This window comes from Strix uralensis, chromosome Z, assembly GCF_047716275.1.
Source record: "Strix uralensis isolate ZFMK-TIS-50842 chromosome Z, bStrUra1, whole genome shotgun sequence".
Classification (NCBI taxonomy): Eukaryota; Metazoa; Chordata; class Aves; order Strigiformes; family Strigidae; genus Strix; species Strix uralensis.
This window is the reverse complement of record NC_134012.1, coordinates 57,903,321-57,915,713: the sequence shown is the minus strand read 5'-3', so window position 1 is coordinate 57,915,713 and position 12,393 is coordinate 57,903,321. Positions and strand designations below refer to the sequence as shown.

Below are 12,393 nucleotides of genomic sequence, written 5' to 3'. Positions count from 1 at the left end.
CTGTATGCAACCAGTTTGGAAATACCACCTTGCACTCCCTTACTGGGGAGTGTGGGAGTATGTGAGGATGCAAGGAGTGAATGTCGCCATGTTCATCAGACCAGTGTTCTTCATGGGTTTCAGGAGCCAGATTTCCAGGAACTAGTCTCAAGCAGTCTAGTATCAATTTCTAGGAAAGTCTTGCCTCTCAGGATGATGACATCTTAATTTACATTTTATCCTAATTCTTATCTTTCCTGGAAAGGATCTAAACAGCGGTAACATCGTAGTGTAATGCAGCAACCAGTGGCCTTGGTTTGACAGCTAGAGTGGTGCAGGGACTTCTGAAGCATTTTCCTAAATGCTGTGATTCTTCATCTTCTGGTTAAGATTATTGCCTTGCTTAGATTGAGATCTGATTTACAATGAGTGACAGTGTTTAAAAAAGTAAAGTATATTTCTGTTTTGATAAATAATAACACATAAATGATAACCATTTAGGGACAAGTGAACCCTAACTATGCATTTCTAGAATAAAATATGAACTGTTTGTATCCTGATCTTGAGTCAAAACAGTCCCTTTTATATTCACTGTTACAAAACAAAAATACTTCTATTTCGCGTTTTTTTTAAGGCCAGATTTTCATCACCTCAATTGAAATTTGAAGAAGCTCAGTTTATTCGAAGTGAAAATGGAAAGAGTTGTGAAGACCTCAGGTTTTATGTCTTTTAAAAAATGAGTCATACAAGTATACGTATAACGTCATGAAGGCTCTTGCTGTCTGAGTAGTAATTCAGGGTGGAAACACTGCAAAAAGGATTATCAATACTTATCCTGGCACAGCCTCCATGCCTCTAGAAGTCTTCTATTAAAATAGCACTGGGATTTTGTCTTGCAGGGACTGCATATTCTAACCCTTATCCAAGAAGTCACTGATGCACAATTTTTTAACCCAGAATTGTTCCGTTAATTATACTGGATTACTCACAGAGTGGAAGCTGAATATATATGTATTCCTGGATCATTGCTTGTACACACTTAGGCATCCCATTGTATTGACTTTGTGCAGTCTTCAGGATAAAATACAAGCTAACTTTCTTGTCAAGCAAGAGCCAAGAACAGTCATTTGTATGGACAAATTTTGCTTCTGGATTGCAGTCTGCGCAGATTCTTTAAATTGATCCTCATCTCTGGAAATGACAATACTGTTCATTTAATGCATAAATGTTCACTTAATTACTTATAAAATGTAAAAAAAAAAAAAAAAAAGAAACAAAAAGTGATTTTACAAGGAAGTAAGAACATTAATATTCCTAAACAATCCTAACAGCTGACTTTGGACTTTCGAAGATTGTGGAAGATCAGGTGACCATGAAGACAGTTTGTGGAACTCCAGGGTACTGTGGTACGTTGTTTTATTATTTGCAGTATGCTGTACTTAATGTGAGGATGTTACATTTTCTCTTTCCAAGGTGAAATACTTCTTCCTAAAGTCAAAATTCAGAAAGTCCCTAAAAAACATAAATAAAAACCTAAAATTCCGAACTGGTACCGGGTTAAATTTTTCTAAACTGATATTCTTTAGCACTGAAGCTTAGTAACCAAAACATATGTTATGGTGCAAGTTCATTACTTGCATGGAAATAAGTTCAACCATCATAAAAATGCTGAAATTACTAAAATAATACTGGAGAGGCATCAGCAGAAATTTGGTCTATGAAAGGCATAATGGAAAACACAAAAAAATTATAGAGTTCATAACAATTATGGATATTTGAATATTGCTCACAGTGAATTTATCTTCAAGTATGTTTTTTTTAACACAGAGGAAATGAAATTATTCCTTAGAGTAGGGTCATAAATTAATCCCCTAAACGCAATACGTTTCAGCAAATACATGGTTTTAAATGAAGGCTTGACTCAGACCATTCTGGTCCATGCTGGAGTGGGACCTGTATCACAGAATTACGAGTGCCATATCAAGGCATGCTCTGTGGCAGACCTTGTCAACAGGGCAGCTGGTGTAGTTCTAGTCATCTCTTTCAGCAGTAAAAAGTCTTTGGCACTTTTAACTAATCCTCTTTTCTCCTAAACAAAATAAAAACAAAATCATAGATTTGCTTCAGTTTTACCAAGAGAGTGAGAGTCAGCATGAACTGCTGCTTACCAAAATGACTAATTTGCCTGTGCATTCACAATACTTCCAACAAGCATGAGTTTGTGGATGACTTCAAAGCAAAAATCTAACTCATGACCTAAGCACTGTATTACACAAGGATGGTAATTTTAATTCCTTTAGTAATTTAGAAATTAGGCAATTACATACTTAATGATATTGGGCTTCTGTTTTTCAGTTGGTGGCCTTTCAGGACATTTCCTACTTGTTTAACTGTGTAAGATATGCACAAAGCTTAGAAACTGTGTTTCTTCTCAGTTGTCCTGTTCTTACATGTTTCTATTTTCTCCAAAATCACAGCTAGTTCATCCATCTCAGTCTTGTAGCTTTTAATAATGTAAGGCATCTAATCTGAATTCAAGAAAACCACCACTGATACTTCGAATTAAAACAAATTTCTGTAGAATCACATTTAGATAAAAATATGTTCCCTTACTGTCATATGGGAGAGTGAGGTTTTGATAAGCAAGTGTAAAAACATATTACTGGTAACAGTACATGAATAATTAGGGATGTGGGGTTTTTCTCCACTGCTTTGGGGAGAAAAGTGGGGCAGAGAGTGAACTCTACAACTGCTGTACACATAATGTCTGGCAAACAATGCCATAGCTGTGCTGTATGTCAGATACCAGTAATCCAGCCGATGTAACTAAAACCAACCCCCAGAAAACCCAAAATCTGAAACCAGAGTTCAAGCATATAACCTGCCACAGTAGGGAGAAAGCAAGCATACAACTGATCTTGAAAAAAATAATTAAAAGATGCTGCCAAGCCCCAGTGGCTGTTCCCTCGTGGGGCTGGAGCATGTCACTTTGCCCATGGGGCTATGGCTGAAGCTCATCCTGCTGCAGGTGGGGACACGACCAGCCTGGCCATCCTCTCCACACAGCAGACTTTTATTCAGCAGCAGCATCCCCAGGTCAGAGGGGATGGCACAGGTTCATAGGATGCTCTGTCCCTGTGGAGAGCCTCTGACCTGCCTGCGGGCGGGTGGTCTGCAGAGCAGGGCAGACCCCTGGTGGGTTCTGGCTCATTTCCTGTGGCAGCGCTGAGCTGCTCAAGGCTGAGCAGCCAGCAGCTGGACACAGCCTTGCAGGCTGCCTGGCAGCTTTCAGTAGGGCATCCCGTGCATGCCGTTGGGCTCCTGGTACAGCATCCTTGTGCGGACAGCTAGCTCCTGGACAAACGCAGAAGCTTGCCTGGACTCCCAGAACCACAAAATGAGCCAGAAATAGATCCTTCAGTGCCAGAACATGCAAAAGAAGGAGCACCTCCAGCAAAAGAGGATTGCAGCTGCCTTTTCAGTCTGCTCACTCTTCATTGCAAGGCATTTCCATGTCAGCAAGGTTGATCATGGCCAGGGGGGCTGGTGATCTTGTTTACACCAGGATAAGCCTGGTGGGCTTCCCATGGTGGGTGCTCACCTCCAGCAACCGATGTGATCTTGTGAAGAAACCTATTTCTGCCATTCTTACTGAACTCTAGACCATGAATGGGCTTCTACAAGAGGCTGCAAGTTGCTAAGAGTGTGCCAGGTAGTAAGCATCTCAGGTAGTTTTGGACAGAGCTGAGCCAAGCCATGTGGAAACTAAGGACTTGCCATTTGCATGTAGAAGCAAAGGAAAGAAGACATTGGAAAAGACCATAAAATTACTCTGTTACCTCATAGCACAGGTAACAATGCAATTCAGATGACGTGTCCACTACCTTGTATGACATTCTCTGCAAAGCACACACAGGTGCCAGGTATGCTTTAGAGTCTGCTTAGTTCCATAAAACTGCTATGTATTCACATATTAGCTATTAATGTTCTGGTTGTCTTCTCTTGTGACAGCTATACTACAAGTGCCATAAAACTGTAGTTAGTATTTAGTCCTTTTTATGCTTGTTTTTGTATACTATAAAAATAGGATAAGGCTTATTCCCATAGAAGAGCCCTCAGAATAGGGACCACTTGGTGGGGAGGGTTGAGGCTGAATGTCTATGCTGAGAAAAGAAAGGATCTTTGTGCCTACAGACATGGGCATGCAATCCTTGCCTTACAACCCAAGTTAACTGACCATGTAGAATTCCTGGTGCCTGGAAAATATTCAACCATAGCTTTCCAGAAGTGGAGGAAACCCAGGAGGAATACTGTTGAAATGCCAAATTAAACTATGAATAACTGATAGTCACAGGCTGCCAACTCCCACATCCTGCCCACCCAGCTATCAGCACCTTCTCCAGAAAGGACACAGCAACAAAAACACATACTGAAGTCTGGATACTTTGGCATCAAGACTTACCAATCTACAGTCCCCAGGATGTGTAAAATGATGCAGAGGACTGAAAGCAAGAAGATGGTCACAAAGAACTTAACTTGCTGAGACACTGTGCTTTCAGTGAACTTAACAAGAAGGGCATAACTGATTTCTGACAGTAGCACAAAAATAAGCCAGTGTAGAGCAGTGATTCATGATCAGTCTGTTACAGCCAACATCTAAACTAACAGCAGTGTATAAGTCAAATACATGCACCAAAACCAAACTTCCGGAAATATTAAAAAATCATATTTACAAGATGTATAACTGTGTGATCACAGTCCAGGTAGTAAGGCAGACCTGTATGTACAAATCTTTGGTCTCCTTTGTGGCCATTTTACAATACTGAGGTGGAAGGAGGAGGAAAAACAAAGACACCTTCTGCCCTTATCCTGAACAAGAAGATATCCCAAAAAACGTTGCATTCTCTAGAAGAGGAAGCATACTGGCCATTAAACAGAAAACCTGTCCTGTTTACTTCAGAACTCCCCACACGGCAGGGAGAATGGTGGTTAACATCTCTTTTCTTGCTGCATCTCCAATCTCTTTCTCTGAGGACTCTGGTTGCTTTGCATATAGGCTGTCCTGTTAGCTGTGGGTTGACCTGAGTTAAAATCAGTTGGGATCTAGTATCGCTTCTCAAAAACAGCCCCTCTCTGTTCATCAGTTTACTTAGCAGAAGAATAAGGAGGCAGGGAAAGTCTGTGCTTAGACTGTCAAGCATTTGCCCAGCTGCCGCCTGTACGAGTGGTATGTAGCAAACTTAGTGATTAATGTCCTTTGCCTTCTATATTAATGCTTTGTAAAAATGCTTGATGTGTTCCCTGCATGGTAGATCCTTCAGGTAAGTTGAAGAAGTCTGAGACAGCTGCCTGGTGGCCATTAGGGAGTAGTGTATACTCTGATTAAAATCATGCTTGGGGGAGCCTTGCTCCCCCAGGGTGTGGCAGCACCAGGGGAGACCTCCCGAAGGCTGGAAGCAAAGCAGGACCATGCCAGCAGCCTGAATCAGTCCCTATGAGCAACCAAAGCTTCAGGCGAAGCAGGGAGCTGTCATACCTTTCAGGAAGCCCTAGCCCTCTTGGCCCTGCTTTTCATGGCTGTGAAAGTGTAATGTGGGAAGGTGAAGAGATGCATATGTGCAGCAGCATTGATATGCATAGGTGCAGCAAGTCCATCGTGCCCCAGAAATGTGGCAGCCATCCCATTGCATCAGTTGCTGAGGAGAGGGCCTCCAAAGCGGAGGATAGCAGCGGGGGACCCTTCCGAAAGCGTGAAAAATCCTGCGGCAAAACCGCAAGCCGAGAAGGCAGAAGCCCAGGGCAGAGGGAGAGCCTCAAGTCGCGCACCCACCCCTTCCCCCACCGCCCCCGAGCAGGAAGAGTGACCTGCGAACGAGGGCAGCGGGGACTCAGGGTGGGCAGAGACCAGAGTGACGACACCCAATGCCCCTCAGGTACAAGAGCTCCCCAGGGAGGCGGTGACCAGGAAGGCAAACAGGGTGTGGCGCGGCAGTTTGCGCGGCAGTTCGCACGGACAGGGCATAGTCCCTCTCCTGGGTCTAGAGCTCATCTGAACTAGTTTCATTTTATCATCTTCCACGAGTAGACTGAGCTGTGGTCTCCACTCAGGTCAAAACCACCACCAGAAAGAACGTGGCAACCCAGACGGAGCTGCCACGCCAACATGCAGCGGTCCAGGTCCCAGACTGCAGGGAGTGCCTGAGCCTGTCAATCCTGCCGGAGGGCAGCAGTGACAACACCCGTGTGTGCTGTGATGAGCTGGATGACCTGCTCAGCCTGGTGGAGGAACTCAGAGAAGAGGTTGAAAGATTAAGAATTGTTAGCGAGTGCGAAAGGGAAATTGATAGGTGGAGTAGCACCTTGGCACCCCTGAAGCAAAAGGAGCAAATGGAGACTCCAGAAGAGCCAGGCGATCACTCACCCTCTTGCTACCAGGCAGAAGGAGGGGACCTAAGAGATGGGGGAGACTGGAAACAGGTCCCTGCTCAGGGAGGCAGGAAAATCCCCTCCTGACCTCCCTCGCCCTCCATGGTGTCCCTTCACAATACATACGGGGCCCTGGAACTTGTGAATGAAACAGAGAAGGATGAAGAAAATGAGTCAAACAAGGAGGAAGATGAAGGTCCACCAAGGTGGGTCGCTCTAGACCAGTATTAAAAACAATTCTAAAAGGAACCCCAGAAGGGTCATTATAGTGGGTGACTCCATTCTGAGGAATGTCAAAGGCCCAATATGCAGACTGGACCCGTTTCATAGGGAAGTCTGCTGCCTCCCTGGGGCCTGAGTAAAGAGTCTCACGGCAAAACTCCCCGCTCTAGTGAGACCCAAGGACTAGTACCCTCTCTTGGTTTTTCAGGTAGGTAGCAATGATATTACCGGGAGAAGTCCTAAAGCAATGAAGAGAGATTTCAGGGCCTTGGGGTACCTGGTTAAGGGGTCAGGGGCACAAATAGTGTTCTTCTCCATCCCTTCAGTTGTGGGGATGGATGAGGAAGAATACAGGAGAACTCAACAGATGAACTTGTGGCTCCAAGACTGGTGTTACCATCAGGGCTTTGGATTTTTCAATCATGGGTTAGTATACAGGACGCCAGAACTTTTGGCATCAGAAGGGATGCACCTGTCTGGAGGGGGAAAAGGATCTTGGGGCAGGAGTTAGCTGGGCTCATTGAGAGATCTTTAAACTAGATTTGAAGGGGGAAGGGGACAAAACTGGAACTCCCAGACATAAGCCCCAAGGTAGATTACTGGAGTTTGTGGGCTGTTGTGCCAGCAATGACCCTCACCCTGCTATCCCAGTGGAGGCAAGGGATGGAGACATGCAGCACAACAAAGATGCAAGGGATATTGATGGATCAGTAACTGTGGTAACACCTGTGAAACCTCAGGCTGGATTTAGGACCTCTAAATGTGAAAAGGTGCTGGGGACATCAGCCCATCTGAAGTGCGTCTCTACCAAGCATGGGTAACAAACAGGAGGAGCTTGAAGTCATGATGCAGCAAGAAAATTACGATGTAGTGGCTATCACAGAAACATGGTGGGATGTCTCCCATGACTGGAGTGTGCCAATTGATGGCTACAAGCTCTTTAGAAGGGATAGACAAGGAAGGAGAGGTGGTGCGGTGGGGCTGTATGTTAGGGACTGTTATGATTGCTTCGAGCAAAAGTGTACTGAAGACAGGGTGGAGTGTCTTTGTGTTAGAATCAGGGGGAAGGCCAACAGGGCAGATATCGTAGTGGGAGTCTACTATAGGCCACCCAACCAGGACAGAGAGGTGGATGAAATATTCTATAGGCAGTTAGGAGAAATCTCACGATCGCTTGCCCTTGTTCTTGTGGGAGACTTTAACTTCCCAGACATCTGCTGGAAATACAACACAGCAGAGAAGGACCAGTCACAGACATTCCTGGAATGTGTGGAAGATAAATTCCTGACACAGCTGGTGAGTGAACCGACCAGAGAAGGTGCCCTGCTGGACCTCCTCTTTGTGAACAAGAAGGACTGGTGGATGATGTGGCAGTTGGAGGCCGACTATGGCACAGCGATCATGAAATAATAGCGTTCTCTATTCTTAGAGAGGCCAGGAGAGGGGGCAGCAGAACTGACATCCTGGACTTCCAAAGGGCTGACTTTGCCTTGTTTAGGCATCTGCTTGACAGAATCCCTTGGGAGACGGTCCTGAAGGGGATAGGGGTCCAGGAAGACTGGACACTGTTTAGGAAGAAAGTCTTAATGGCACAGGAGTAGGTGGTCCTCAGGTGCTGTAAGAGAAACCGGCGGCAGAGAAGACCACCCTGGCTAAACAGGGAGCTTTGGCTGCAACTCAGGGAGAAAAGGAGAGTTTATGGCCTTTGGAAGAAGGGGCTAACCACTCACAACGATTACAAAGATGCTGTGAGGCTATGCAGGGTGGAAATCAGGAGGTCTAAAGCCCAGCTAGAAATTAATCTGCCTTCAGCAGTCAAGGACAACAAGAAATGTTTCTATAAGTACGTCAACAGCAAAAGAAAGACCAGGGAGAGCCTCCATCCCCTGCTAGATGCAGGAGAAAACATGGCAATGAGTGATGAGGAAAAGGCTGAGGTGCTTAATGCCTTCTTTGCCTCAGCCTTTAATAACAAGAGTAGTTGTACTGAGGGAATCCATCCTCCTGAGCCAGAAGACAGAGACTGGCAGAACGACCCCCCCCCACAATCCAGGAGGAGATAGTCAGTGACCTACTGCATCACATAGACACACACAAGTACATGGGACCAGATGGGATACACCCGAGGGTGCTGAAGGAGCTGGCTGGGGTGCTCGCCAAGCTGCTTTCCATCATTTACCAGCAGTCCTGGCTGACCGGGGAGGTCCCAACAGATTGGAAATTGGCCAATGTGATGCCCATATATAAGAAGGGTCAGAAGGGTTATCCGGGAAATTACAGGTCTGTCAGCTTGACGTCGGTGCCCGGGAAGCTGATGGAGCAGCTCATCCTGAGTACCATCACACAACACATGCGGGACAACCAGATGATCAGGCCCAGTCAGCATGCGTTTATGAAAGGCCGGTCCTGCTTGACCTGATCTCCTTCTACGACAGGGTGACCTGCTTATTGGATGAGGGAAAGGCTGTGGATGTTGTCTACCTTGACTTCAGTAAGGCCTTTGACACCGTTTCCCACAGCATTCTCCTGGTGAAACTGGCTGCTCATGGCTTGGATGATCACACGCTTTGCTGGGTAAAAAACTGGCTGGATGGCCGGGCCCAAAGAGTTGTGGTGAACGGAGTTAAATCTGGTTGGCGGCCGGTCACAAGTGGTGTCCCCCAGGGCTCGGTTTTGGGGCCACTCCTGTTTAACATCTTTATTGATGATCTAGATGAGGGGATCGAGTGCACCCTCAGTAAGTTTGCAGATGACACCAAGTTGGGTGGGAGTGTTGATCTGCTCGAGGGTAGGGAGGCTCTGCAGAGAGACCTGGACAGGCTGGAGCAATGGGCTAAGGCCAACTGTATGAGGTTCAATAAGGCCAAATGCCGGGTGCTGCACTTGGGCCACAACAACCCCCAGCAGCGCTACAGGCTTGGGGAGGAGTGGCTGGAGAGCTGCCAGTCAGAGAGGGACCTGGGGGTGTTGATTGACAGCCGGCTGAACATGAGCCAGCAGTGCGCCCAGGTGGCCAAGAAGGCCAATGGCATCCTGGCTTGTATCAGAAATAGCGTGGCCAGCAGGGACAGGGAAGTGATCTTACCCCTGTACTCAGCACTGGTCGGGCCACACCTCGATGACTGTGTTCAGTTTTGGGCCCCTCACTACAGAAAGGACATTGAATTACTCGAGCGTGTCCAGAAAAGGGCACCGAAGCTGGTGAAGGGTCTGGAGCACATGTCGTACGAGGATGGGCTGAGGGAGCTGGGGTTGTTTAGTCTGGAGAAGAGGAGGCTGAGGGGAGACCTCATTGCCCTCTACAGCTACCTGAAAGGAGGTTGCAGAGAGCTGGGGATGAGTCTCTTTAATGAAGTAACAAGCGATAGGACAAGAGGTAATGGCCTCAAGTTGTGCCAGGGAAGGTTTAGACTAGATATTAGGAAGTATTTCTTTACAGAACGGGTTGTTAGGTGTTGGAATGGGCTGCCCAGGGAGGTGGTGGAGTCCCCATCCCTGGAGGTGTTTAAGAGTCGGGTTAGGGCTATGGTGTAGTTGGGAACTGTCAATGTTAGGTTAATGATTGGACTGGATGATCTTCAAGGTCTTTTCCAACCTAGACGATTCTTTGATTCTGTGATTGTGTGATTTTGTGATAGAGCTGGTGGGCTCAGGGGCTGTGCTGCCATCCTGTACATCTGATGGATATTAATACAGATACAATGGTTGCTGAAAAGGACTACTGTTATGTGGAAGTATGACTCAGCAATGTCTTTTTAATTATTTTTTCCAAATTAATTGGGTATTTTTGTTTGTGGCCAAAAGGTGAAGGAGGGAAAGGTCTTGCCTCCCCCAAGGATCAAGCACTTCCATTTCTTTCTCTGGAAATGTGGCATTTTCATCCTGCTGCCTCAGGAGCTTTGCTCAGGGAGGTTTGCCCAGTTGGAGGTAAACCTCGAGGGTGCACTGAGCTGTGAGCCCTGGGGACACAGGGGCTGAGTGTACTTGAGGTAGGCATGTCACAGTTGGAGTGTGCAACCGTGCACATTTTCAGTCACACCCAGCAGGAACAGATACTGTCTGAGGGATACAGCATTCTGCTCAGCTTTCTCAAGGTGTGTCTGTCAAGGTGCTTCGACAGAGATTAACTCCTCTGACACTGCCTGGCCCTTCTGCCTGCTCTGCACTGAAGCATAAACAATTGCCCGAAATGGTCTTGTCTTTCCCTACAGTTAAAACGGAATACAACAACTAAAGCCCAAATAAACTATCAAGTAAACGAGTAAAATACTGAAGTAAAAGTACCACCTCCTTTGTCACGTTGTAGCTCCAGAGCTGCTCTAGCTTTCTGTGGTTCCTTTCACAAACCTAAAAATCAATTTGAAACCGAAGTCTGCTTTTCATTTTCTTCTGGCTGTGCTTGGACATGACTTCCATTGGTTTATACTCAGTGACGGTAATAATTTTTTCATTTTAAGCCCTAATTAAGGGCTTAAAGGAGCAAGCCCTTTTTAAAAGAAACTTATGAGAGAAGCACGGAGTTTAAATTGACTTTGTGACTGTTATTTCTGCATTCAACTTTCATCTTATTGACAAGTGTTTTATCATCTGCAGCACCAGAGATACTACGGGGATGTGCCTACGGCCCTGAGGTGGACATGTGGTCTTTGGGGATTATCACCTACATCCTGTAAGTGCAGACAGTGCCACGGTTCATTTGTGAGCACCTGCAGGTTTTTATGACAGTATAAGCTGTGCCATTGGAAAACATGAGATCCTGAACTTTAATTATGATATTCCTAATCTCATTTAAGTAAGTCAAATCCTAGAGGAGCATGGCAAAACACTCAGGTTATGTATTTGATAAATAGAAGACTTCCTCCTGAACAGCAGCATGGTCTGCACAGAATCATACTATTTATGTGCATGAATAGCAGCAAAGCTGCTGAAAGCAAAAACACAAGCATACAAATGTCAGAAAGCATCGTCATTTTTTTTCTCATTCACACAAACTATGAGATACACTATGATCCAAAGTAACTTCTCAACTAGAGTTGGGGCAAGGAGAAGCTAAGGTTCTTGCAGTAGTTTCACAGTGCTGGTGAATATTCCCAAATGCAGCTGCCCCACCTGTGTCAGCCACAGACACTACTACCGCTTCGGCTGCAGCATCAGTGTTGCTGTCTCATAGCATCTCAGCCAGGAGGCAAGAAACAGCCTTGGACTCTGTCTGCAAATCAGCCCAATGGGTTAAATACAGGTACGTTCTGCAGTGGAGGGGGGGGATCGCGGCGAGCAAGGGGGGGTTTCCTGTGCCGGGGGAACCCCAGGGGAGCGTGGAGACCCGCCAGTGAGCGGCTGATGAGGCGTGGGCAGGGTCAGGAGTAACGGTGCCCCCCGCCCCCCCCCCGCCAAAAGGCAGCCTCAGGGAGCGCCATCCACCCGGAGCGCTGTGAACAGGGTGTGACGCAGCAGTTCAGGAGAGGGCACCGCTTCGAAGGAGGGACATTCCTCTGGCCGAGTGGAGAGGCCTGAAGTTCGCATAACCCAGCAGTGGGGCACCGTTCTGTGACTGCCTGCACAGACCAAGGGCACTCATCCTACTAGACCCCCAAGGCAGAATGGCGGGCACTCGTCTGAGAGCAAAGGCTGCAGCTCCAGCTGGGGGTCTGCACCATCTACCCCAGCAGTGACTGATGCCTCCACGCAAAAGGGGGCTGCTGAAGGCTCCAGTGCAGGCCTCAGGCTACAGGAAGTGCCCAGACCCTTCTCCTGAGGCAGGGACAG

At 46.7% G+C, this 12,393-nt stretch overlaps 1 protein-coding gene across 1 annotated transcript in view; it reads left to right on the top strand.

Moving 5' to 3' along the window:
- Positions 1 to 12,393, top strand: part of CAMK4 (calcium/calmodulin dependent protein kinase IV) — a 197,805-nt gene that overhangs the window by 162,535 nt on the left and 22,877 nt on the right. The window contains exons 7-8 of the mRNA XM_074857311.1: positions 1,311 to 1,385; positions 11,221 to 11,296. Of these exons, the coding sequence (XP_074713412.1) occupies positions 1,311 to 1,385; positions 11,221 to 11,296 (151 nt within the window). The remainder of the gene's footprint in view (positions 1 to 1,310; positions 1,386 to 11,220; positions 11,297 to 12,393) is intronic.